Source organism: Belonocnema kinseyi, chromosome 6, assembly GCF_010883055.1.
Source record: "Belonocnema kinseyi isolate 2016_QV_RU_SX_M_011 chromosome 6, B_treatae_v1, whole genome shotgun sequence".
Lineage (NCBI taxonomy): Eukaryota > Metazoa > Arthropoda > Insecta > Hymenoptera > Cynipidae > Belonocnema > Belonocnema kinseyi.
In genome coordinates this window covers 39,183,705-39,211,181 of record NC_046662.1, presented here as the reverse complement: position 1 = coordinate 39,211,181, position 27,477 = coordinate 39,183,705, and the positions used below count along the sequence as shown (strand labels likewise).

The window sequence follows — 27,477 nt, the reverse complement described above, 5'->3', positions numbered from 1 at the left end:
TCGGCCGATGCGAATAAAAAGGGGTGCGTACAAGCGAAAGTACGCACTCTTAATCGGGCAACCAGTTGGGTAACCTCAGTCCCCTGGTCGCCTTCGGCAATAGTCTTGTAAGCCATTTTTTGAGATTAAAGAGTGCAATCGTAATCCAAAATCAATTCGCAGTTGTCTTTCTTTCGACTCCTCTCTCTCGCTCTCTCGAACTCTCGTCCTTGTCATCCTCCGGCTTTTCCGCCATCCATATCCCTATCCTCTCTCTCTCTCTCTCACTCCAACTTCCATTCCGGTCGGTACGCTCTCCGCAGCTCCGCCAAACTCTGTCCTCTCTCTCTTTCAAGGTCGGTAAGCTCTCCGCAGCTCCGCCCGCACTCTTTACTATTTTTCAGAGGACGGTACGCTCTCCGCAGCCCCGCCTCGAACTCTTTCCTATCTCTCTACTCTTTCTGGGTCGGTAAGCTTTCTCGCAGCTCCGGTCGCCCTTTCTTTACTTCTTTACAAGGTCGGTAAGCTTTCTCGCAGCTCCGGTCGCCTTTAGCTTTTCTTCTTCCTATAACCCGACATTCCTTTCCTTACCTACCTCCTGTCTCTCTCCACCACCTATGCCTGGTCAGGCGAAGACTTCTCGTCCCCGCCCTGGCAAGCTCACCTGAGTCCGCCGTCGCTTGGCCGCCTTCCGCGACGCCCTGCAAGCCGGTCTTCCAGAAGACTGCAGGCCCTCCTCCTCCACCCCCAGTCTGCGGTCTGTGACCGTCCGGATCTCTCCGGGTGTTACGCGACTCCAGACACCACCGCCCCTCGCACCCCGTCTCCCCGCAAGCGTCCCCACCTCGAGGAGAGTGACGACGATGGCGTCCTTTTCCTAGAGGAATTCGAGCTGCTACGCTCACCCCTGCCTCCTCCGGCAAAACGCGCTTGCGGAGGGCCCCGACGCGACCTCCGCCAACATCCTGACCACCAGTTCATGGACGGTCTCCAGGCTTGGAGATACCTCATCCTGGTAAAGGGTGCACCCCGCATCCACCAGCAGCCGCCCACGAGTCATCGCAGCCAGCCCCGGTCCATGCAGCGCCTGGACGAGTTCCTGAGGGCAAACAACCGGAGCCTTCCCATCTGAGGGTTCCCCTCGACCGCCTCCAGCTCCAATAGCAGCCGTCGTGGCTAGTAGCCTCTGCCCAGGAGGGTACGACCGGCTCGCCACCCACACCAGCAGGCACTACAGGACCCCAGTGGTTAGTGGCCTCTACCCCGGAGGGTACGAACGGCCCTCCACCCGTAACCAGTGGCCAAGGATAGTGGTTAGTGGCTTCTACCCAGGAGGGTACGAACGGCCCTCCACGCGGTATCGTGAGACACGTCGTCTCACATACCGAACGCCTACCGACCCACAACATCATTTTTAGATCAAGTCGGGTTCAGCCACCACCCACGTAACCCGGCTTGTATCACCAGTGTATCAAATAACCACATTCTCCTTCTCCAATTTTTTCAAACCTTCTTTTTCCTATTCCCCATATCTGTTTCATTACCCCTGCTGCTTTTTTATCCTTTCTCTTATATGAGCTGTATGATCTCCATTCGTTTGCAGGATATATCCCAAATATTGATACTCTTTTACTTCTTCTAACTTTATTCTCTTCCATCTCCCTGTCTATTCTTTCTTCCTTCCCCCACCTTTTCTAAACCTCATTATCTTTGTCTTTTCTATATTTACATTCAGCTTTTTCTTATCTAAGTATTTCTCTAATCCTGTAATTAATCCCGCTATTCCTTCTTCATCCTCTGCTATGAACACTATGTCGTCTGCGTATGCCAGTGTACATATATTTTCCTTCTCTATCCTAACTCCTCCCCAACCTTTACTCCTAATTTCTTCTTCCAAGTCTGATATTAATAAATTAGATAAAAGTGGGCTCAGAGGACATCCTTGTCTCACACCTCTCACCAACCAGAAACGATCTCCTACTTGACCTCCTACCTTTACCCTGCTTTTTGTCTCTCTAAAAATTTTTGAAACTCTCTTTATTAATCCCACTATTATCCCCTTTTTTGCCATATTTTTTTCTATTTCGCCTCGTTCTAATGAGTCAAACGCCGCTTTTAAGTCCACGAACATTGCTACATTACCCCTTTCTCCCTTCTAATTCTCTTATTTACTAGGTAGTTCAGAACATATATGTTGTCCATTACCCCCATTACTTTTCCAAACCCTGTCTGATTCGGTGACTCGATTTTTTTTCTTCAACTTCTATCTTCAATCTCTCCGACAAAATAGTTGCATATACTTTATACATTGTTGGCATCAGCGTCACCCCCTATAATCTTTAAACTCCTCTCCTTTGTCTTTCTCTACTATTGGTATAACTAGTCCTTCTTTTCATAACTCTGGCCACCCCTCTCCTCTCAATACTCTATTACACATTATCCATGCCCATTCCTCTAGTTCCTCACATCCATATTTCCATATTTCATTTGGAATCTCATCTATACCAGGTGCCTTTCTATCCGTCATTATTCCTAAAACCTTAACTATTTCTTCCCTTGATATGTCCTCTTTCTCATCTCTTTCTCTACCATATTTTCCTCCCTTAATAACTTTTCTCTCTACTCCTCCTAGCAAATCCAAAAAATATTTCTTCCATTCTATCATTTCATTATCTTGGTTTACTCTTTTTCTTTCTCTATTTACTACCTTCCATACCTCTTCTTTCGTCCTAGCCTTCTTCGCCTCTTCCTCAAACCTTTTATTCTCTTCCTCTTTCTTTTGATAACACAACTCAGTATATTCTTTCTTTTTTTCCCTATATTCTTCCCCATTACTTTTTTCTTTTCTCCACTTTCTTAATTCCTTTCTGACCTCCTTTTTATTCTCTTTGCAGTCCTCATACCACCCTCTTCTATTCCCCCCTTTACTAACTTCATTTTTGTTTGTGCACTCTTATCCTATTTTTATTTCTCCTATCATTTTTCCCATCTCCTCATCCACATTTCCGTCTCCCATTTTGATATTTCCTATTTTTTCTCTAAACTGTTTTTTCCTTCCCTTGACCAATCCCCTTTTCCTACACTTTTTACATTTGCTTCCCTTTTATTCATATTGCTATTGCTTGTTTGTCCCTCTAATGTCACTATTAAGGGAAAGTGATCCGAATCAATATAATCACCTACATCTAGTTAATTAACCTTCTCTCTTACCTCATCATCCACTATAACATAATCAAATACCGTTCCCCTTTCATCTCCTTAGCTTGTATATTCTCCTTTCTCATCTCATTCTATATTTGCGTTTAAGATATACCATCTCAACTCCTCCAAGCTCTTCAAAAACTTTTTTCCCTTCCCATTTAGTACCTTATCTTTGGATGTCTTCCTCCCTCTTCTCCCCATTCCCTTCCTTCTCTATCTCCTGTTCTCGCATTGAAATCCTCACCTATTATCAGCCTAATCTCTTCTTTATTTCCATCAATCATTTATTTCAGCTTCTCCGCTTTCTCCTACATATCACCGTTCACATTAACCCCCACTACCTTCCACTTCTCTCCGCCCATCATTACCTCTCCTACTATTAATCCTTCTTTTTGTTCTTTCCTATATTTCTTATCTTTCCCTGTTATACATTTATTCCTTATTCCTATCATCATTCGTCCCATTGCTCTGCCCTTTTTATTCTTCCTCTTTGCATTTTACAGTTGCCATTTGTAACATCTAGCCACGTCTCCATCATTATGACTACATCCCGCTGTGTCAAATTTCTCATAAACACCCTATTCTTTCTCTTCAATCCTGTTATATTCCAGTAACATATCTTCCATTCCTCCTTACTGTCGTTTCTCATATTTTTTTCCTTCTTCTTATTTCTTATTTTCCTATCTCCCGTTCCTTGCTCTCCTAGTTTCCCTGCACCTCATTATTTACTATCTGTTCCCTTTCTTTATCTTAATCCCACCATACTCCGTCTATCTATATTCTCCCATACTTAACCTATGTTCTCTTTCCCTTTTTTCTTCCCTCTTCTGCTATTTTCCCTAATTTATACTGCATATTTCTTTATACCCATGTCAAATCTTCCTCTATTCTCTCTTGGCTTCGATAAATTACCCTCTTATTTGTCATCACCTCCCTCTTATGTTCCCATTTCTTTAGTTTCACCAGTACCTTTATCTCCCCTCTTCGCTCTTTCCTTCCTACATTTCGCATTTCATCTATCTCTACCTCAGCATCAACCCTTTTTTGTACTTCGTCCACCCCTTCCTTCAGCTCCTTCCCCTCTAATCTTATACCCTTTATCACTATGTTTAATTTTCTTTCTTCCCTCTCTTTCCTTTCTATTTTTTGTTCTATTTTACTCAGCCATTCCATCTCCTTATTCCCACTCCCGCCCCCACCACAATCCCGGTTCGAGCTTACAAGTTTCTTCATACTACCTTGCATCTCCTCTACCTTTTTATTATTATCTTCTTCCTGCTTCTCTAGTTTTTGTTCCAAAGACTGTGTGCTATTTTCTAACTTTTCCCTGGCTTCTTCCCATTTTTTTTCTTTCTTAATTTCCGCCATTTCCCGCCTAATTTCCTTCTTTAATTCTCTTCCCCTTTTCTCCTACTTTTCTTCATAAATCCCCATTACCTCTGTCATCACTTCGCGAATTTCCTTTAGTCTTTCCTCTTTCATCGGAACTTCACTTACATCTTTGCTTCAGTCAGCGCCCTTAGTATTATCACTCTTCCCTACCAAACTCTGCTTTTCCGGCGGCGATCTAAACATTTTTTGATATTTCATTAGGAATGCTGAAAGTTGAAATCTTTGGTTAAAAATGTATTTTTTTTTTATTAAAGATTCATAATTTTAATCAATCTAATTATTTAACTAATTTAAACTAATGAACCGTTTTCACTCAAATCTCCTTGGTTGAAAATTTAACTAGTTTCTTGAAAATCTGTTCGTCTTTGGCTAAAAAATAATTTTGTTAATAAAAATTGAAATATTCCATTTTTTATTGAAATTTTGTTTTTGTTCGAAATTGATCTTTTTTAGTTGAAAATTAAACTATTTGATTAAAAACTTAATGTATTTCTTATGACACATGCATGATTTCAACCCTTTTCAACGCCTATAAAGCAGGGCTAAAGCTCTATTTTTTACTCCCTAGGGAGTAAAAAGTGACATCAAAGGTTAATAATGAAATTTATACTTTTGAGCTGTCATTTTACAATAATAATCAGCCCCCCTTCACCGTAAGAACTATAAGGAAATTTTGGTTGCAGATAATAGAATTTTACGGTAATTTATAGAAAGTTACGAGTACCATATATATTTGATCAAATTACTGTAAGTTTCTGAAAATTTCCAGAAATTTATAGAAATACTAAAATTTAATTTTGGGTAATTAATCTTAAGTTTCAATAAATTACCTGTAATATTACCAAAAATTATCAAACAATTTCATAAAATTTCCGGAAATGTAGAAAAATGTTTAAAATGGAATTTTGAGTAATTTGTGGTAAGTTTCCATATTTACCTGTACAATTACCATAAATGACCTAAAATTTCCGGTAATTTATAGACATTTTTAAATTGAATTTTTGACAATTTATAGTCAGGTATCATAAAGTACCTGCAATATTACCATAAATTGCCAACAAAATTATAAAAATTTCTAAAATTTAATTTTGGGTAATTTATTTTAAGTTACCATATTTACCTATGAAATTACCATAAATGACCGAAAATTTCCGGAAATTTATAAAAATGATTAAAGTTAAATTCTGGGTAATTTATGGTAAGTTACTATATTTACCTGTAAAATTACAGAAAATTTCCTGAAATTTGTAGACATTTTCAAATTGAATTTTGGACAATTTATGGTAAGTTATCGGAAATTAACCTCAAAATTACCGTAAATCATGCTTCCTTCATTCGAAATTTAATATGGTCTGAAATAATGTCTGTATTTGTAGAAATGTCTGAAACCATCCATTTGTTATAAAAAATATCACATGCGCCAAGGGGGAAAGGGACTTTGTCCCTTAGATGCATAACATACTATTGCTTAAAATTAAATTAAAATGTAAAAATTGTCCATAACTTTGTAAGTTGTTTATAGATTTCCAAATTATGACAATTTTGTGTTACTAATATCATTCTAATAACAAATTACAACGATTTTAAAGCAAAATAATTTTTTTTCTACAAAAAACTGAAATACTGTAGAATTTTTTGTAAATAAATTTTTCGTAACAATTAACTGGTAAACTAAAATAATAATTTTTTATTTAATTATTAGCTACAAATCTTGTTATGTATCAGTAATAATGGCTTCGGACCAAACTTACTGAAAAAACCGACAATTTATACGAATAAACCTTCCTTTGAGGCATCTGTTTTATATTTATATAATTGTTATAAATAACTAAATATATTTTTTGTTAAAAATTACAAATCTAATGTAAAATATTAGACTTTTTAGAAAATAAATTAGTGTTTTCAACATTTGAAAAACTATGCTGAAGTATTTGTGCATATAAGTTGTTTATAACCATCATATTGTTACATTTATTTAATTATTTATATTTCTTAAGTATTTATGCAAAAAGTCTGATCAATAGTGAGTTTTTTAAAGCAATTTTTTTTTATCAAAAATAATATTTTTTAATAATTAAGCTCACGGATTCAATAACACGCCCGAAGCTCAAGAACAGTAAAAACGTTAACACCCGGGTCTCAATAAATGGAAATTTTCAATTTTTATATACTTTTTAATAATAAGAATTAAAAACTGCACATTTTTTCTGAATCAAGTAAGTGATTAAAAAATAAATACACCAAACTCTCGCTTTCAATCACTCCGTTCTCAGCCTCCCCTGGAAACGAGTCAGGCGGCCCTTGCTGCTTACGTTTTTGTCCCCCTGAAATCCGTCCAAGGGACTTTGATTGAGAAATTCATTCTGTATATTTAAAAGGAAATTTCTAAAAAGTTTTAGATACCCGTGTAGGAATCCAATCAGGGATCCGGCAGGGTCCCATCCGGATAGCCCCGCTTTAAGCCGGGCGCTGGTCGGGGAATCCGACCGGAATCCGGCTAAAAACGTCACGGTCAACTGGTCCGATCTCGGCTTCAATACCGGCCGGGATCCGGTCGGGTAATTCGACAAAAAAGCGGTTAAAAAATGTTGCTTTAGGCGAGAAATTGGTAACTTGTTTTGTCTTTTAAAGCCCATCTTAAAGATTACGGTGAACTTTAAAAGTCAAATCAAGTGAACCAATTCTGGCAAGAAAATTGGAGTTGAATTTTATTCCCTGATGATAGAATCTCATAGTAATTTGGAAGCCACGTGGTGATTTAAGGTTAGGAAGGAAGAAAGTAAAAACTGTATACACAAGACTATATTTTATTTGAAAATAATAATTATTCGCGCACTAAGTGGGGGATTCAAACTAATTACTGAAATAAGGTTGATTTTTACTACGACTCTCGATTTTATTTGCGAACTTCGAAGAGACGACGTGACGTGAGTGCAAGGAGCATTTTCGTTCCAGGGGCGAAACTGAAAATTACTGAGTGTCTATGCAGACGACAGACAAAGCAGGCGCTATATATGGCGGTAAATTTGAAATTGTACATGCTAAACATTGTCTGAATATAGAGAAGTTTATAAAAATTGTATCATTTCTGTTGTTGCACATAGCAGAATCGATTACAGTTTAATTTAAAATGTTAAATTATTCTAAAAAATTTAATGTTTTTTTTTAAAGAATTTAAAAAAGTTCATTTTTGTTTCACTGATCTAATAAATTTTTAAATTATCATTTTCAAATAATAATTCATCTAGCATCCATAATTACGTCTTTTATAATATCACGGCTCTTAAAAAATGTGTAATTTCTACAAAAACATTGACCTGACCAGTGCCCAGCTGGCTTCCGCCTCACGAGGCATCGCGTATTATTTTACAAATTACATAGTTCCTTTAATTTTTAATCAATCTTTTTAAAATTTACAGAAAATTTATTTCAACGATATAGAACAACTTTCTCGCTAATTCCTTTTTCAAATCTGAAGTTCCCTCGATACTTTTTGTCTGTTAAACTAGAAAAATATGATTACCGATCGGCCTTAATTGAGAATTAAATATTATTAAACAAAATGTCATTTTCAACTTTTTTATTTTTCTGCAGGCCTCCTTAGAATATACTTTATATTTGTACTAAATATGAAGAAATTAAAAAAATATTTAGTCTGGTTATGACGATTTGTTATTTAATTACTTATTGACTTTCGGGAAATATCTTTTCAGTTTTTAATTTTTATTAATAAAAATTATAATAACAAAATTTAAATAGAATAAATTTCATTCTCGTTATTATATACAAGTCTATATTAAAAAAAATCAATTTGGCGAATTTTCAAATTGTCATTTACACCAGACCCACGGTTTAAAACTTTGAGTTTTAATAAACATTCATGGTACATATTGTTAATAACAATTTAATCAAACAAATGTTCCAACGGGCCGTTTTCTCGTAGACAAAATTATTTTTCTTTAATTATTGTTGAAATTATATTACTTGTGATTATTGGCCAACGAAATTGACTAAAAACTAATTTATATGGTTTTTATAAACATTTTTTTAAACAAAAACTATTATTTATCATTTTTACACACAAAAAGACTTTTTTCACTGAAATTATCCGACAATAAAGTAACGGTGACTCAAAAACTGAAAATGAGAAACTAAATAACAGTTTGTGTATTTTTTAATAACAACTTCTATGTAAAATGTATCAATCTGCCGTTCGATCGTAGAAAAAAATTATTTTTTCTTAAATTATTTCTGGAATTACATTTTTAGCTATTATTGATCTATTAAATTGATTAAAAAATAATTATTGTGATTTTTATAAACATTTTTGATATAAAAAGTAAGATTTATCATTTTCAAGTTTGAAAGAAACTTTTTTTCTTGAAGTTTTCCGACAATAAACTAACAGTGACTCAGAAAATGGATATGAGAAACTAAATAACAAATTGCGTATTTTTTAAAAACAATTTCTATGAAAAATGTCACAATCTGCCGTTCGATCGTAGGAAAAAATATTTTTTTATCAATTATCATTGGAGTGACATTGTTTGCGATTATTGATCAACGAAATTGATTACAAAATAATCTATGTGATTTTTATAAACATTTTTTAAAACAAAAACCAAGATTTATCATTTCTACATCCAAATGATACTTTTTCCACTGAAATTGTCCAAAAATAAACTAACAGTGACCTAAAACTGGATATGAGAAACCAAATAACAAGTTGCCTATTTTTAATAACAATTTCTATTAAAAATGTCACAATCTGCCGTTCTGCAGTTCTTGTTGGAATTATATTTCTTGTGAATATTGGCAAATGAAATTAATAAAAAAATAATTTGTGTGGTTTTTATAAACACTTTTTAAAACAAAAACTAATATTTATCATTTTTACATAATACAAATGTTAATAACAATCACATACATTATTTTTTAATTAATTTCATTGGTCAAGCATCGTAAAAATGTCATTTCAACAATAATTAAAGAAAAAATTATTATTTTAATGAGGAAACGGCCGGTTGGGACATTTGTTTCATTACATTTTTATCAGAAATCTATATTATTTATGTTTAATAAAGCTTGAAGTAAATAAATGCCTTTCAAGACAATTGTGAATCATTTTTGCCTGAAAAATAAATTAATCTGTGAGAAAATATAATTTATTCAACAATTTTTTATAAGAATGTTTATAAAAAGCGTAAATGTTGATTTATTTCCAATACAATGTAGAAATTTATTCATTAAAAAAAAGACTTTACTGCCATTAGAGAAAAATTTTTATCAAAATACTTAAATTTTGAACAAAAAAATTAGTAAATTTTTATCATAAAAATTTAATTTTCAATCCAAAAAAGATTAATTTTCGACAAAATAGTGTAACCTTGAAGCCAAGAGACGAATTTTCTGTAAAAAAATTGAATTTTCTGCAAAAAAGAATTAATTTTTTAACCAAAGAGACCCTTCATTCAACAAAATTAATTTTCAACAAGGTAGTTCAACTTTTATACACGCTGTTGAATTTTCAATTAAAAAAGATAAATTATCAGCAAGATAGTTCAGATTTTAATCAAACAGATGAATTTTCAGCTAAAAATATGACTTTTCATGAAGAAAATTATTTCTTAACAAAGTGGTTCAACCAAAAATTTTTCAACAAAATAGTTGAATCCTCAAGTGAAGAACATTAACTTCAACCAATCAGTTGAAGTTTTATCCAAACAATTTCTACTAAAACAGAAGAATTTTTCAATCAAAAAGATAAATGTAAAAAAAGTATAATTTTAATTCAAAAAAGATTTCAGTTGACTTTTTAACGCCTAAATATAAATTTCAAACAAGAAGTAAGTTTTCTACAAAATAGTTGAATTTTCAACAAGACTGTTGAATTTTCAAGTAATAAAAAATACTTTTGATCAAAATTGTTCATTTTTGACCATAGTTGCATTTTTATCCAATAAAGATGCAATTTCTACAACAATAGATGAATTTTTTTATGAAGAAGCTGAATTTTTAAAAAATGGGTCCTTCTTATTTCAAAAAAGATTTCAGTTGACTCTTCAACACCAATATATGAATTTTAAACAAAAATGAACTTTTCTACGAAATAATTGATGTAAGAACAAAACAGTCGAATTTTCAACCAAAAAGGATGACTTTTTAACTAAATTATTAATTTTCAAGCAAATAGTTGCATCTGTATCCAAGAAAGATGAAACTCCTACTAGAACTGACGAATTTCTATAGCAAAAAAATTTTTTTCAAGTGTTCAGTTTTCATCCAAAAATGATTTCGGTTGAATTTTCAACAACAAGATACGACTTAATGAAAAAGAAAAATTTCATACGAAATAGTTCAATTTTCAGCCAAAAGGATTATTTTTTAACAAAATTGTTGAATTTTCAACCAAATAGTTACACGTTTATTCAAGAAAGAGGTAATTTTGACTAAAATAGTAGATGAATTTTTAAATCAAGTTCTAATTTTTAACTAAAATGGAGGATTTCTTACAAAATTGTTAAAGTTTCAAACAAAAAATAAAATTTGTAACAACAAAAAAATAATCTTCAAGAGGAAGGAACTGCAAAAAAAGAAATAGAAACAGAAATACAAGGTAAATAAGTTACTACAAAAATATTATATCAAGGTTACCGCAAAATTTCATTTTTAAAATTCCATAATTTTTCGCTGACCGATTCTTCATTTTTCCTGATCATTAATATTGAAATTTGATAAATTATTTTATTTTATCGACCAGGGTAATTAATTAATTAATTTCTGATGATATATATGCCGATAACTGATCAAATAATTTTCTGGAGAAACGAGAAAAAAATCTGCCTGTGTTCGGATTTGAACCGTGAACGCCACCATTCACAAGTGGAGTGTTGGCCAGTTACGCAACAGCACCGGGATTTCAATTGCGCCCCGGCGGCGCGGCGTAATTAGTTAACGCTCCAGTCGTGAATAGTGTCGTTCCCAGTTAAAATCCGGAACGAGGCAGATTTTTTCTCGTTTCTCCAATCAATATTTTTGGCCAATAATCGGCAATATCTAGCATCAGAAATTAATTAATTAATAATCACAGACCCGAATATTAATCTCGCAACATTTTTAACATATAATTTATATAAATTTTTAAATAATCTTTCATAAATGGTATAAAACGATTTCAAATTAAAATTGAAATTTTTTTAATTTATTCTTCTTGACAGTTATTTGAAATTATAGAAATTTCATGAATTTTGCAAGGTTTGTTTTTATTATAAATCCCTGAATTTTCCCTGGCCAATAAAATTGCCTGTGGTTTTTTGAAATTGTTGTTGGCTAGATTTTTTTAATGCAACAGATTTCTTTAGCGCGCAAAGTTGAATTCATATTAACTTTCTGTACAATTACTGCGAGTTATTTGTCTCATTTGCGAATTTCCAAACATTACGTAAATTATTACGTAATAGATTGTAATAAAATCTCTTGACAGCGGGGCCCCCTGAACTGTTATTTAATTTAATTTTGGTCCCTTATTACTAGTTAACACGCCTTATTACGCAGTACCTCGCGTTATTACGCATTATTGCGCATTATGACGCATTACGGCGCGTTATTACGCAGTATTACGCTTTATGACGCGTTTCACGTATTATCGCGTTTTGACTGTGTCCAACACTGGTATTTAGAGCGAATAAAGTCTTCGCAGAAAGGTCGAAATCCTTCAATTGTTTCCGCCTCGATTCTAACACAAATATTTTCCTTGACCTCGCTAACGTTCCATTGATCGACTATCTCGGCCATTAAGCCGATTTACGAGCAAAGGTACGTCCTCGCACCTTTTCCTAAATAAAAATTATATTGGAACCTTCCGTTTCCGTCTAGTCATTTTTTCACAAGCATTGAACGCGACAAGACTTTTTCATTCATTCTTATTTCCTGATCATATTTTCATTATAACGAAACTAGATTTCTTACGAATAAGAAATCTAGATCGAACTTTTTTGTGAAAAAAATAAAATTCTAAGTATTCTTGCAATTTAAAAATTTGATTTGTTCATTCTTATTTATAAGTGTAGAACGTTCTAAACACCTTTTTTATTTTCTAGAAAATTAATTGTTAATAATTGTACATTTGTTTTTCAGTCCCGAAATTTCGGATCTATTGTTTTTTTAACTTTTATTTTATGAGTATCAGAATTTTTCTCAAGAACATCAAAAATAAGTTTTCGTTACTAACTTTGAATCAAAATTCTTTTCCGGGACTTTTTTCTCCTTCGAAAAAAAAAACGTGATCGAAAAGATCGTATTTTAACTCCATGTCATCAATTTCACTTATTAATTTAATGAATGAGTGTTATACAAGCAGCAGGAATTTTATTGAGTCACTGATAATACAATCTATAATTTGTTGACAAATGCGTAATTTTACTGAAAGTCGTAGTAATTTTTTTTAGTGTACAATTTTTAAAGTTTGATTTTCATTTTTGTTAATTTCAAGGTTAATTCTTATTTGAAAGATTTTCGAAAATTTGAATGATTTAAATATGTTTTTTTAAAATTTTAATAATGTAATTACGCAAGTTTTTATTGTGCGTAAAAGACTAACAAAAAGAGTCTTACGAAAAAATTCATGAAATGATTATTGTGCGTTCTTTATACATTTTGTGTATATTAAAAATTCTGGGTACTTCGCAAAATGCAAGGTAATCGTTTCACATGACTTTTTATTAAGAATGCTTTTCCCAGTTTTTGTGCATAAAAAAAACCTTCATATTTAAAATTTGTAAGAAAATGATTGTCAAAATTTGATTAAAAGTCTTTGAATACTTATGAGCTACAATCAACAAGTAAACTCTGTTTTGTAAATATTTATCGATTTATCACCTTTAAAAGTATTTAAAAAAAAACACTTTGTACTTCATTGTATTCCTATTTCAAATTGTATGTTTCAAGATTTAAATTTTTAAACAATTTCTAAGTTTTCAAATCAAAATTTCAACAAAAAGGTAAATTCCCAACAAAAAATGTAAAACTTAATTGTTATTTTCAATAAAATAAAAAGATGAAAAGATTTTTTAAAAAGATTTTCTGCCAAGAAAAAATTTTTAAAACATCAAAAATGTAATGCATAATTGATAATTCAATCAGAAAATGTTTTTATTTTTAAATTTAAAATATTTGAATTCACACAAAAAGACGAGTTTTCGACAAAATAGTTGAATTATCAACAAACAAAAATTAATTTTCAACCAGTTAAGTTTTTACCCGAGGAGGTGAATTTTCTAAAAAACAGTTTAGTTTTTCAAGCCGAACATAAGAATTTAAAAAAATGAATTTTGAACAAAATAGATCAATTTTCAAACAGATATAATTTTTTAACTGAAATTATGTATCTTCAAACAACAGCAAAATTTCCAAAGAAGTTAAACTTTTAATCAAGTAGTTGAGTTTTTAACTGAAAAAGATGAATTGTCGACAAAAACTGTAATAGTAGATATTTAATTAATTTTCTTTTTAGTTTTAAATAAAAAAACGAATTAATACAAAAATAATTTTCAACCAACCATTTGCATTTTTATGACAAAGAAAATAGTTTTCAAACCAAAAAAGACGAATCTGTAACTAAGAAAGATTTTTTAGTTAAGAAAGGAAAACAGAATTAAACCAGATAATTTGTAATTTTTGGAAAATTTGTAAATATATATGAAAATTGGTCTTTTTGGTAGAAAATTTTCTTGGTTGAAAACTAATATTTTTGGTTAAAACTTCAGTTAAAAATTTATATGTTTCGTTGAAAATTCATTGTTTTTATATTCAACGACCGCAATTGAAGATTCATCATTTTATTTAAAAATGAACTATTTTGTTAAATTTCTTCTTTTTTTAAAATTAATTTTGAAACTGAAAATTTAGCTAATCTATGTAGTTAAATATTTCATCATTTTGGTTAAAAATTCATCTCTTTGATTGAGAATAAATTTTTCAACTGAATATTTAACTATACCATTTTTTAGTTAAAAAATTATCTATTTTAGTTGAGCATTTATGTTTTTTGTTAAAAATTCGTCTTTTTTTAAAGAAAATTCAACTACTACAATTGGAGATTCATAATTTTGTTCCAAACTTTCATTATTTCGTTGACATTTTTTTAGGTTGGAAATTAATTTTTAAACTAAAAATTTCACTAATCTAATTGAATATTCAATCAAAGAAATGGAATTGTTAGTTTAAAAATAATTTTTTTAAATTGAAATTTACCCATTCAATTTTTTGTTGAAAATTTATCTTTTCAGTTGAAAGTTCATGTTTTTTTTGGTAGAAAATTCTTCTTTTTTGTAGAAAGTTAATTTTCTTGGTTTATTTTTTTGTTTGAAGATTGATAGTTTAAGATGAAAATTCATCTTTTTGGTTGAAAATGTAACTATTTTGTTGAAAATTCTTATTTTTCGATTGAAAATAATCTATTCAACTGGATTTTAACTAACTTGTTAAAGAAAAATTAGTTAGCTATAATTTATCAATTTTCCAAAAACTGACAATCATTCTTCAATCTGACCCTCCGTAAGAATCGATATTTTTTAAACTGAATATTTAACTATGCAATTTTTAGTTCTAAATTTATCTTTTTTGCTTGAGAATTTATGTTTTTTTGTTGTTGCAAATTCATCATTTTGGTTGAACATTTATTTTTCTGGTTGAAGATTGTTGGTTAAAAACGTAACTATTTTGTTGCAAATTATTTTCTTGTATGAAAATTAATTAATTTAACTGAATACTTTACTGTTTAATTAAACAAAAATTGTTTAGCTATAATTTATCAATATCTCAAAAGCTGACCATTTTATTCTTCAATTTGACCCTCCCTATTGGCCGGAAATTCTCCTAAGAGAGGAACCCCTTTGAGATGAATAATTGATTGAGATTGGTTGAAAATCAATTTTCAAATTGAACATTTAATTAATTTAGTTGAATATTCCATCATTTTTTGTTAAAAATTCATGCCTTTGGTTGAAAACTAATTTTTTTAATTGAATATTTAACTATGCAATTTTTAGTTTAAAATTAATCTTTTTTGTTTGAGCATTTATGTTTTTTGTTAAAAATTCATGATTTTGGTTGCAAATTTATTTTTCTGGTTAAAGATTGATTGTTGAAAATGTAACTATTTTGTTGTAAATTAATTTTTTGCTTGAAAATTATTTAATTTAACTGAATATTTTACTATTTTATTAAACAAAAATTGTTTAGCTATAATTTATCATATTTCAAAAACTGACACTTTTATTCTATAATTTGACCCTCCCTATGAACCAGGAAATGTCCTAAGAGGGGAAAAACTTCACGATGAACTGATTGATTGAGATTGATTGAAAATTCATTTTTAAATAAAAAGGTTAACTATTCTAGTTGAATATTCTATCATTTCAGTGAAAAATTAATCTTTTTTTAATGCCCTACAAGATTATTCTAACAACTTTTTGAACTTTTTTTGAAAAATCGAAAATTCAAATTTTAACAGCATAAAAAAATAATGGAAAATCAAAAATCAACCCGCTGCGTGGGCACTAGGGGGGCTCAAAAAGGCTTTTCTTTTTTAGAGGGCAACGATCCTCCCAATTTGATTCCAAATCCGAAAAAAGGAATTATCCAACGAAGAATTTCATGTATCATATATATGGGTTTGACACCCCTAACATACCCCCGCGAGTACCTGAAAACTACCCGTAAAACAAAAAATGTCACTTTTTCATGAAATCGACCTTTTGAACAATGTATTCTCATATTTCATAATTTAAAATTATTAATATTAATCTAGTGAATACATTTATTATCTTTGGTTAATTAATTTTCAATTATTTAAACAAATGGAATTTATTTAAATAATTATTTTTCTCAAAAATTAGTTTTTTCGCCTAAAAGTTATTACTATTAGTCAATTGGAATATTTATTAACATTTGTTCATAAATATTTAATTGCTTAAACAAATTGAATTTGTTTAAATAATTTCGTTTTGATTTTTAAAAAATAAAAATTATTTCTGTTGATCTAGTGGAATATTCATCAGTTATAATTAATAACTAATTAATAATTATTTTATCATTAATATTTTATTAATAATTTTTATTACAAAATTTTTTGTTACATAAAATTAAACAACAAATTTTGATAAATATTCCGCTTGAGAAATATGAAAATTTTTTAATAAAAAAATTATATACAGAAATTACATTTGTTTAAACAATTGAAAATCAATAAACTAATGTTAATAAATATACCACTAGACCTATATTAATAATTTTTAAGAAAAAAATGAAATTTCGAAAAAAATTATTTAAACATATCCCATTTGTTTAAATAATAAAACATTAATGAACTAATGTTAATAAATATTCTACTAGACTAATAGTAATAATTTTTATTTTGAAAACGAATTTTCGAGAAAAAAAATTATTTAAGCAAATTCCATTTGTTTAAATAATTAAAAATTAATTAACCAATGATAATAAATGTATCCACTAGACCAATATTAATAATTTTGAGTAAAAAAAATACGAGAATACAGTGTTCAAAAGGTCGATTTCATGAAAATTTGACATTTTTGGTTTTAAGGGTAGTTTTCAGGTATTCGTGGGGGCGTGTTAAGGGTGTCAAACCCATATGTCTGATAGATGAAATTCTTCGTTGGATAATTCTCTACAGGCCCCTATACTTCCCCGTCACATTTTTTCAAACCCTAAAAAATTATTCTAACAACTCAAAAAACTGATTTTTCCCCATGCATTTTACATGGGAAACTTAAAGTCAAAACCGGCACCTGTTGAAATAAAAAAAAAATAAATAAAAAATTAGCGAATTTCTTTTTTCGGATTTGGAATAAAATGAAATTTTTCGTTGGATAATTCTCTACAGGCCCCCATACTTTCCCGTCACATTTTTTTAAAACCCTAAAAAATTATTCAGACAACTCAAAAAATTGATTTTTCCCCATGCATTTTACATGGGAAACTTCAAGTCAAAACTGGCACCTGTTAAAATAAAAAAAAAAATAAAAAATTAGCGAATTTCTTTTTTCGGATTTGGAATAAAATGGGGGGGGGGGGGGGGGGGGGGGTCGTTGCCCTCTAGCATGTAAAAAGATTTTGCCATGCATTTTTGGACCACCCTAGTGGGCACATTCTCATCACAACTTATGTTTTTTAATTTTCTTATTCGTCTCGTGTGTGGGTTTTCAAAAAATTTCCTTTTTTTTTTAAATTTCTTAATGCTATTTTTCAGGATTCGAACAAAAAACAGTTATACCAAAACATTATTCGTGACAAATGTGTGAGTGTATTTTGTAAATTTTTGAGATCACTTTTTTCAAAATTCAAAAATTTTCTGTACGGATATTCATAGTATTCAAACAGACGAACAATTTATCCTAATGACTTACTTCTATAAAACTAAAATTTACCAGAGTCACCGATTTCGACAAAAAAAAATTGGAAAAAAGCTATGCCCAGCCTGATTTTTGAATTAGCTTTTTAATTTTTTTATAAATAAACAAATATGACGAAAAAATGGCCGTTTTTCTATTTGACGTTCGCGGTGCTCGTCAATAACTGGATAATGGTTGAAATTGCTCAAGTTGCATAAAGTAGCATTAGTTAAAGATTTCCAATATTCGACAATATACACAATAAACTTGTTATCAACAAATTATTTGTTGAAAACATTTTTTCTATGATTTTCCATAAATACACGTTTTTCAAGTTATGTTGCAAGAAATTGGAATCGAAACAATATTATGTGAAAAAATTTCTCTTCTGATTATAATTGTTTATATTTTAAACAAATTTAATGTGCAAATGCAGTAATCAGACAGAAATATTTGTTTTTTGTATGACAGTTTTTTTCACTTCGGAAATTTATGACAATTTCAGTAAAATTCATAATTTTTTATCAATATTATGATTTTTTTAAAACAAATTTAATAAACAAATGCATTATTGGGGCATCTGTTGACGGAAAAATTCTTTTTTGTTTCGATATCAGACTTTTAATTGGGATCTTCGTAATAAATTCGGCAAAATTCATGATGAGTTGACACATTTTATGATTTTTAAAAACAAATTTAACAGACAAATGCATCATTCGGGCATATGTGGACGGAAAAATTCGTTTTTTTTTCGATTCCAGTCTTTTTAATTGGGAAGTCCATGATGAGTTCAGCAAAATTCATAATTGGTAGAGAAATTATATATTTTTTTAAAAAACAAATTTAATAATCAAATGCATTATTGGAGCGTCTGTCGATGGACAATTTATTTTTGACGATATCCTAATTAAAAATGCTGACATAGAAAAAAACTATTTTTTCTGTAGAGAAATGCCTGATTAATGCATTTATTCATCAAATTTGTTTAAAAAAATAATAAAATGTATCAACTTATTATGAATGTTGCTGGAATTCCCATCAAGTTCTCATCTGAAAAGACTGGCATTAAAAAAACCGAATTTTTCTGCCGACAAATGCCCGAATAATTCCTTTGTTTATTAAATTTGTTTAAAAGATCATAAGATTAAAAAACAAATTATGAATTTTGCTGCAAATATCATAAAGCTCCGAATCTAAAAAAATGTGCATCGAAAAAAACGAATTTTTCTATCGCAAAATGCCTGATTAATGCATTTGTTCATAAAATTTCTTCAATATACCTAGAAAAAACGTATGATTATGGAAAATCATAAAAAACTTTTTTTCAACAAATAATTTGTTTATAAAAAATTGGTTTGATTAATATTATATATAATACTAGAAAATCTTCAGTTAATATTCGTTTATGAAACTTAGGCGATTTCAACATTTTTCCTGTTATTGACGAGCACTGTGAACGTCAAATAGATATAATGGCCATTTTTTCGTCATATTTGTTTGTTCATTTATAAAAAATTGAAAACCTAATTGAAAAATCAGGCTCGACAACTTTCTTAGAAATCTTAACAACTTTTTTTCAAATTTTTTTTTGTTCAAATTGCTGAATATTTGTGGGCTGTACGTTATTTTGAACCAAAAATGTCATTTTTTCCCCACTGTGGGCCGGGAATGTGAAAATGAGATCATATGAACTCCCATATAACACAACGCTGCTGAAGGTTAGTTGAACTTCTCAGCATAAAACACCCCAGTGGGCACAAAATTTGGCGACGTCTTTACGACATCATTACGACATCTTTACGACAACTTTACGACATCCTATGTCCATGTCGTTTCGGCGTCTTTGCGATATCGTAAAGACATCTTCAGATCATACGACTCATTTACGATATCGTAAAGATAACTTAACGACATGGACATAGGACGTCGTAAAGTTGTCGTAAAGATGTCATAAAGATGTCGCCAAATTTTGTGCCCAATGGGACTAACCAGCTATGCCTCTTGGTTGAAACTAACCGCCTCCCACCCCCGCCCCTAAACCCTCGTTAATTAAAGTTTTGTGGGTCACTGAGGTAGGGATTTAATTTAGAAAAGTTGAAAGAAGGTAAGGCTGGTGTTTCGAACGCATGTGTTACGTTTAAATCGTAAAAATAAAATTGGAAATGAGTAAATTCAGTTTTTGAAAAACCGGAAGAAGTTGCAGCAAAATGTTTTATAACAAACTTTTTAAAAGAATGCGCATTTTTTTAAAAGATACAATGAAACTACGTCTGCTTTAATATCAATGCATATTATTAATTATAATAATATACATTTATGGATATGATATACAAGTTGAGATACAAATTCGAGTGCGAAGCACGAGATACGTAATGAGAATGTATTCGTTAAAGCCGAAGGAGCTTTAACAAAAAACAAGTGACATCACAAAATTACTGTTTTTGATGTTTTGACTTTTAGTTTTAAAAAATCTGTGCACAAGTGTAAGGAATATACGCGAGATAAATATATCATCAAGCGTGAGAACCAACAGTCTCTTTTTTTTGGTTGAAAATTGATCTTTTTAGTTGCAGTTGTAATTATTTCGTTGCAAATTCTTTTTTTTTTTAATTAATTTGAACGAAAAGGACCCCGCACTAAATGTATGGGAAAATGGCTTTCGCTGGATTTAGCTGAAACTTTGTCATTTTTACGGTTATAAGTGTCGGATGAAATATCCGTAAAAAAAATCCAAGAAAATGGACAGTTTTAGCGATATGCGGCGCTAAGCGCTCAAGATCAGTGAATAAAACGAATTACAACAGATTTTGTTACAAAAGCGATGTCAACATAGAAATCACGGTTCAGATCGTGGTCTTGTCATATTTTCGCCTACACCGTTGACTCATATAGTGCGCTTCTCAAAACGATCAAACGCTAAGCGCCCAAGATTTTAACTTAACTAATTCATCACTATTTTAAAGGCAGAAATGGTACCTAAAATAACATTAGTAATTAGTGCGCACATTCCGATAATAACAGTGTACCCTTCGCAAGAGGGCCGAATGCAAAGCACCCATGATCAGCGAATAGAACCAATCCCAGTAGCTTTTGCGAAATATTAAACTATTTCTGGCAAGTTCAAATCTTGGGCGCTTAGCGTTTGATCGTTTCGAGAAGCGCGCAATATAACTCATTGGTTTGGCTAAACATATTACTGACTACTTTCTGATGTGTGATTCTTATAGTGACAACGCTTTTGTCGCTAATGTTACTAGGATTGGTTTTATTCGCTGATCTTGAGCGCTTAGCGTTCAACCCTCTTGCGAAGGGTAGAATGTTATTATCGGTATGTGCGCACTAGTTACTAATGTTACTTTGGGTACTATTTCTGCCTTTAAAGAAGTGATGAATTAGTCAAGTTAAAATATTGGGCGCTTAGCGTTTGATCGTTTTGAGAAGCGCGCTATATGAGTCAACGGTGTAGGCGAAAATATGACAGACCACGATGTGAACCGTGATTTCTATGTTGACATCACTTTTGTTTTTTAGTGCGGGGTCCTTTGACAAATTTACTTTAAAATATTGGTTAGCTATAATTTATCAATATTCCAAAAACACAATCATTCGTCAATGTGACACTCCGTACTATAACCGGAAATCTTCTAAGCGGGGAAAACCTTTATGATTAGTGGATTCGATGCCTAAGGCATTGATAATTGAATCATTCGTTTTTTTACCTTTTCAACTTTTTTCTCTTATCAGTCACTGAATATAGTACCAACTTTCTGATAACCGGTGCGGTGGAGGTAAGGAGTCATGATACAATGAGCATAGAGGGAAACTGTTATCAGCTACCTCCCTCTTCGTTTGCCACTCATCGTCAGTTTGTCTCACCATACCATTTTCTGTCGCACATTATCTCTCTTTTTCTCTCTCTCTCGTCCACTCCCCCCCTCTCCCTTTTCGATGGGACACGGGTGCAGTTATGCTCTCTAGTTAAACAACGGACTAGTCGGAAGCGGGACGGGACGGGACATTCTTCTACTTCTCGATATGCAGTTAATGCCTATTGTTTATTTAACTTGTGACGTGCTCAGTCCTTCCACGTCCACGTGTCCACGGTCCCAACAAACTTGACTATTTCGCCCTTCGCTTACGGGTTCAACCACAGTCGAACTTTGGACATGGACGGTGAAAAGATCAAACTGTGAGTTAGGATTTCTCAAATCCTATTTATTTCATTTCCTACCTGACAATCATTCATTCCCATTTTTGTGAGACCAAATCAAAATTTCGCAAATTAGTCAACATTCGGATTAAATAGCGAATTATCTGAACTGGGTCTTCCAGTTTAGATGAAATATGTTTCCGTATTATTTGAAAAATATTTTCGGAATTTTTGAAAGAATAAATTTGGACGGGAATTACGCGTTTTTGAGAGTAAGGGCTCTATGTGTCAGTTATTGAATTTTTGTTTTTGAAGTTAAATTGTGTCTATGGGCATTTTTTTATTTACGGGGCGACTGAAAAATCCGGATATTTAACATTTCGGCCGCTGTTAAATTCCTGAATTGAGAAATTGCTGAATTATAAAATATTCAAACTAGAAAATTCCCTACTGTTTATAATATTACTGAATTTTTAATTTCTCGAATAATAAAGTTCCCAACAGACAATTGCCGAATTATAAAATATTTGATCTAGAAAATTCCTGACAGTTTATAATCTTACTGAATTTTAAAATTTCGTAATAATTAAATTCCTGACAGTTTATAATATTACCAAATATGAAAATTCCCGGCAAATAAATTTTCCGAAAAGTTCATAATATTACCGAATTGGAAATTCTCCTGACGAAGAAATTCCTGAAAGGTTTATAATATTACCAAATTAAAAAATTCCCAATTAATAAAATTCTCAACAGAACATTGCCGAATTATAAAGTATATGAACTAGAAAATTTGCGACAATTTATAATATTCCCGAACTAGAAAATTACCGAATAGTAAAATTCGCTACTAGAAATATTCCCAAATTGAGAAATTCCCAAATAATAAAATTGCCGAAAAGCTTATAATATTACCGAATTTAAAAAATCCCGAATAATAAATTTCTCGAACAGTTTATAATATTACCGAATTAGAAAATTTACTGATAATTAAATTCCCGAAAAGTTAATAATCTTGCCAAATTTGAAAATTCCCGAATAATAAAATTCCGAAGGACAATGACCGAATTATAAAATACTCGAACTAGAAAATTCCCGAGTGTTTATAATATTCCCGAATAATAATCTTTCCGACAGTTTTAAATATTATCGAATTTGAAAATTTGCGAATAATATAATTCCCAAAGAGATTGTAATATTATCGAATTGGAAAATGCCCTAATAATGAACTTCCTGATAGTTTATAATATTTTCGAATTTGAAAATTCCCGAATTAAAAAAATTCCAAAAGGCATTTGCTGAATTATAAAAGATTTAAAATAGAAAATTCCTGACATTTTATAACATTCCCGAATTGGAAAATTCCTGAATAGTAAAATTCCACACTAATAATATTCCCAGATTGAAAAATTCCCGAAAAGTTGATAATATTACCGAATTTAAAAATGTTCTAATAATGAAATTCCTGACAGTTTATAATACTACCAAATTTGAAAATTCCTGACTTGAATTTCGCGAACAGCTGATAATATTATTGAATTGAAAAAATACCTAAATTCTCGACTAATAAAATCCCCAGCAAAAAATGACCGAATTATAAAATATTTGAACTAGAAAATTCCCGTCAGTCTATATTATTCCTGAATTAGGAAAATCCCTGATAATGAAATTCCCGATAGTTTATAATATTTCCGAATTCTAAAATTCCCTAATAATGAAATTCCTGAATGTTTATAGTATTACCAAATTTGAACATTCCGGACTAATAAACTTTGCGAAAAGCTTATAATATTACCGAATTGAGAATTTTCCTGAAATGTTTATAATATTACCAAATTAAAAAATTACCAATAAAAAATTCTCAACAGAACATTGCCAAATTATAAAATATACGAACTAGAAAATTTCTGACAGTTTATAATATTACCGAATTTTAAAAATCCCGAATAATAAATTTCCCAAATAGTTTATGATATTGCCGAATTGGAAAATTTCCTAATAATGAAATTCTCTAAAGGTTTATAATCTTACCAAATTTGAAAGTTCCCGAATAATAAAATTCCCAACAGAAAATGGCTGAATGATGAAATACCGAATTAGAACATTCCCGAGTGCTTATAATATTCCCGAATTGGGAAATTCCAGAATAATAAAATTTCCGACAGTTTATAATATTACCAAATTAAAAAATTTCAGAATAATAAAATTCCCAAGCAGTTTGTAATATCACCGAATTGTAAAATTCCCTAATAATGAACTTCCTGACATTTTACAATATTTTCGAATTCGAAAATTCACGAATAATAAAACTCCCAAAAGACAATTGCCGAATTATAAAAGATTTGAACTAGAAAATTCCGGACATTTTATAACATTCCTGAATAATAAAATTCCATGCTAATAATATTCCCAAATTCAAAAAATCCCGAAAAGTTTATAATGTTACCGAATTTAAGAATTCCCGACTAATAAAATCCCCAGCAGAAAATGACCGAATTGTAAACAAATCTGAACTAGAAAATTCCCGATAGTCTATAATATTCCTGAATTGTTAAAATACCTAATAATTAAATTCCCTACAGTTTATTATTATTAAAATTATTACACCATTAAGCTATTTCCCTTTCGAGGTAGGCGTGACTCATTCGGTGGGAAAAGGAATAATGTGAGGAAGGGATATAAAATTTTTATATTGATTCAGAATTCTCGTGTTATTTATTTAAATAACACGTTCGTTCCGCATCACTGCTCCGACCCAGGTTGCTGATCAATCTCTCTAGCGTTTGGCGACCTATAGCTTCATCTCCGAATTGTCCCCTAAAATAGTCTTTGAAAGCGTCTAGTATCCCGCCTGTATCATATAGTATTTCCCCATTACTATTTCTCATGTTGACAAATTTTGTACTATTATTTCCCTTCATTGCTTTATAAAGTAGTTTCTTGCTTCCTTCAAAAACGTTTTGTATTTTCTTATCTTCTCCAGCTCTAATTTTATCTTTACTTTCCTTAATTAATCGTTTGAGTATTCTCTTTTTGTGTCTGTAATCATTTATACCTCTATTTTTTTCCTCATCGCTAAGACCTGCGATGTTTAAAGTTTTCCTGTACGCTTCTTTCTTTGCATTTTGGGCAGCCTGAATTTTATCATTCCACCACGCATCACCAGACATTCTTCCTACAACCGCGGTACCACACACTTCGATCGCACATCGAACAATGATATCCCGGAACTTTGTTCATGCGCCCTCTATATCTTTGTTTTTTATAAGCTCCTCCCATGTGGCCTATCTATGCTTTCGATTATCTTATTTTGGAAATCTAGTCGCACATCCGGTTTCTGTAGGTTCTCAATTTTTATTTGCGTTTGTTTTGTTTTATTTGTTCTCTTTCTGCTCCATCTTGCACTTAAGTTAATTTTGGAGATCAGAAGGTAATGATCAGTGTTGCATTCAGAACCCTTCATAACCCTTTTATCTTTGACCAACTCTCTTAGTCTTTTATCTGCAACATCAAAGTCAATTATACTGTAGCTATTTTCTTAAGACCAGGTGTACATGTGGGTCATTGTATGCCTAAACCAAGTATTTTTAATAAACAGACCCCTTTCTAAGCATAGACCAAATAATTTATCTCCGTTATAGTTTGTTCTTGGATCCCCAATATTACCTAGTACTCTTTCTGTATCCTGATTTTGGATGCCCACCCGTCCGTTCATGTCTCCCAGCAGAATTATTCTTTCACCACGATCGCAAATATTTATTGTGTCATTTAAAGTGTCCCAGAAGGCGTCTTTTACTTCTCTGGGATCACTGTCAACTGGCGCGTAGCATGCTATGATAAATAATCTTCTGATTCCTACTTTCATTCTAGCCCACAGCAGCCTGGGAGATACGAAATCATGATCTCCGAGATGCTGCTTCGCTCTTTCATTTAAAATCAGACCTACTCCTTGCCTACCATGTGATTCACTATCTACTCCTGATCATATTTTAAATCCGCCTTTCAACACGCCGTTTTCTATGTCTCTACTTTCGCGCCCCTTTTTCTTTGTTTCAGACATACATAAAATATCTAGAATATTACCGAATTGAAAATTTCCGAATAAAATTCCCGAACAGTTTATAATATTACCAAATTAAAAAAATTCCGAATAAAAAAATTCCTGCACAGTTTATAATATCGAATTTGAAAATTTCCAAAAAATAAAATTCCATACTAATAATATTCCTAAATCGGAAAATTCCCGGCTAATAAAATCCCCAGCAGAAAATGACCCAATTATAAAATATCTGAACTAGAAAATTCCCGTTAGTCTATAATATTTCTGAATTAGGAAAATCCCTGGAATGAAATTCCCGGCAGTTTATAATATTACCGAATCTTGATATTCCCTAATAATGAAATTCCGGACAGTTTATAATATTACCAATTTGAACATTCCTGACTAATAAATTTCGCGCACAGTTTCTAATATTACCGAATTGAACAATTCCATAATAATGAAGTTTTTGTCATTTTATAATATTACCGAATTTGAAAATTCCCGAATAATGAAATTCCCAACAGAAAATTGCTGAATTATAAAATATCTGAACTTGAAAATTCACGACGGCTTTTAATATTTTTCAATAATAAAATCCCCGACAGTTTATATTATTAACGATTTTGAAAATTTCCGAATAATAAGATTCCCAACTAATGAAAGTCTGAACAGTTTGTAATATTACAGAATTAAAAAATTTCCGAATAAAATTCCCGAACAATTTATAATATTATCGTATTTGAAAATTTCCAAATAATAAAATTCCTGAACAGTTTCAAATATTACCGAATTTTAAAATTGACTAATAATAAAATTCCCGAACAATTTATAATATTAACGAATTAAAAAATTGCGGAATAACAAAATTCCTGAATAGTTTATAGTATTAACGAATTTGAAAATTTTCACATAATAACAATCCCGAACCGTTTATAATATTACGGAATTTAAAAATTTTCGAATTATAAAATTCCCGAACAGTTTATAATATTAACGAATTCCAAAATTTCCGAATATTCAAATTCTTGAACAGTTTATAATGTTACCTAACTTGAAAATTACTGAATAATAAAATTCCCAACAGAAAATTATCGAATTATACGAGGGTAGTTCAATAAGTCCTTAGAATGAAGTATAAAAACAATTTTTTTTGGGTAAATTTTGTTTTATTTTTCAACATAATCTCCTTGGAGCTCAATACTTGGTCAATCGCTTTTCAAGTTTTTTTAATCCTTCAGAAAAGTGCGTTTTCGGAAGTTCCTCAAAATAAGCCCTTACAGAGGCAATGACGTCTTCGTTGT

General features: G+C 31.1%; 1 protein-coding gene across 2 annotated transcripts in view; it reads left to right on the top strand.

The window, feature by feature from the left end:
- The window catches only part of LOC117174523 (zinc transporter 2-like), a 142,593-nt gene that overhangs the window by 29,063 nt on the left and 86,053 nt on the right, over positions 1-27,477 (top strand). Inside the window, exon 1 of one of the 2 annotated variants that reach the window (XM_033363718.1) lies at positions 21,984-22,173. The exons of the other annotated variant lie outside the window; for it this stretch is intronic. Within the exon in view, the coding sequence (XP_033219609.1) occupies positions 22,151-22,173 (23 nt within the window). The 5' untranslated portion in view covers positions 21,984-22,150. Of the gene's footprint in view, positions 1-21,983; positions 22,174-27,477 lie in introns of those variants that run through there. 2 annotated transcript variants of the gene reach the window in all.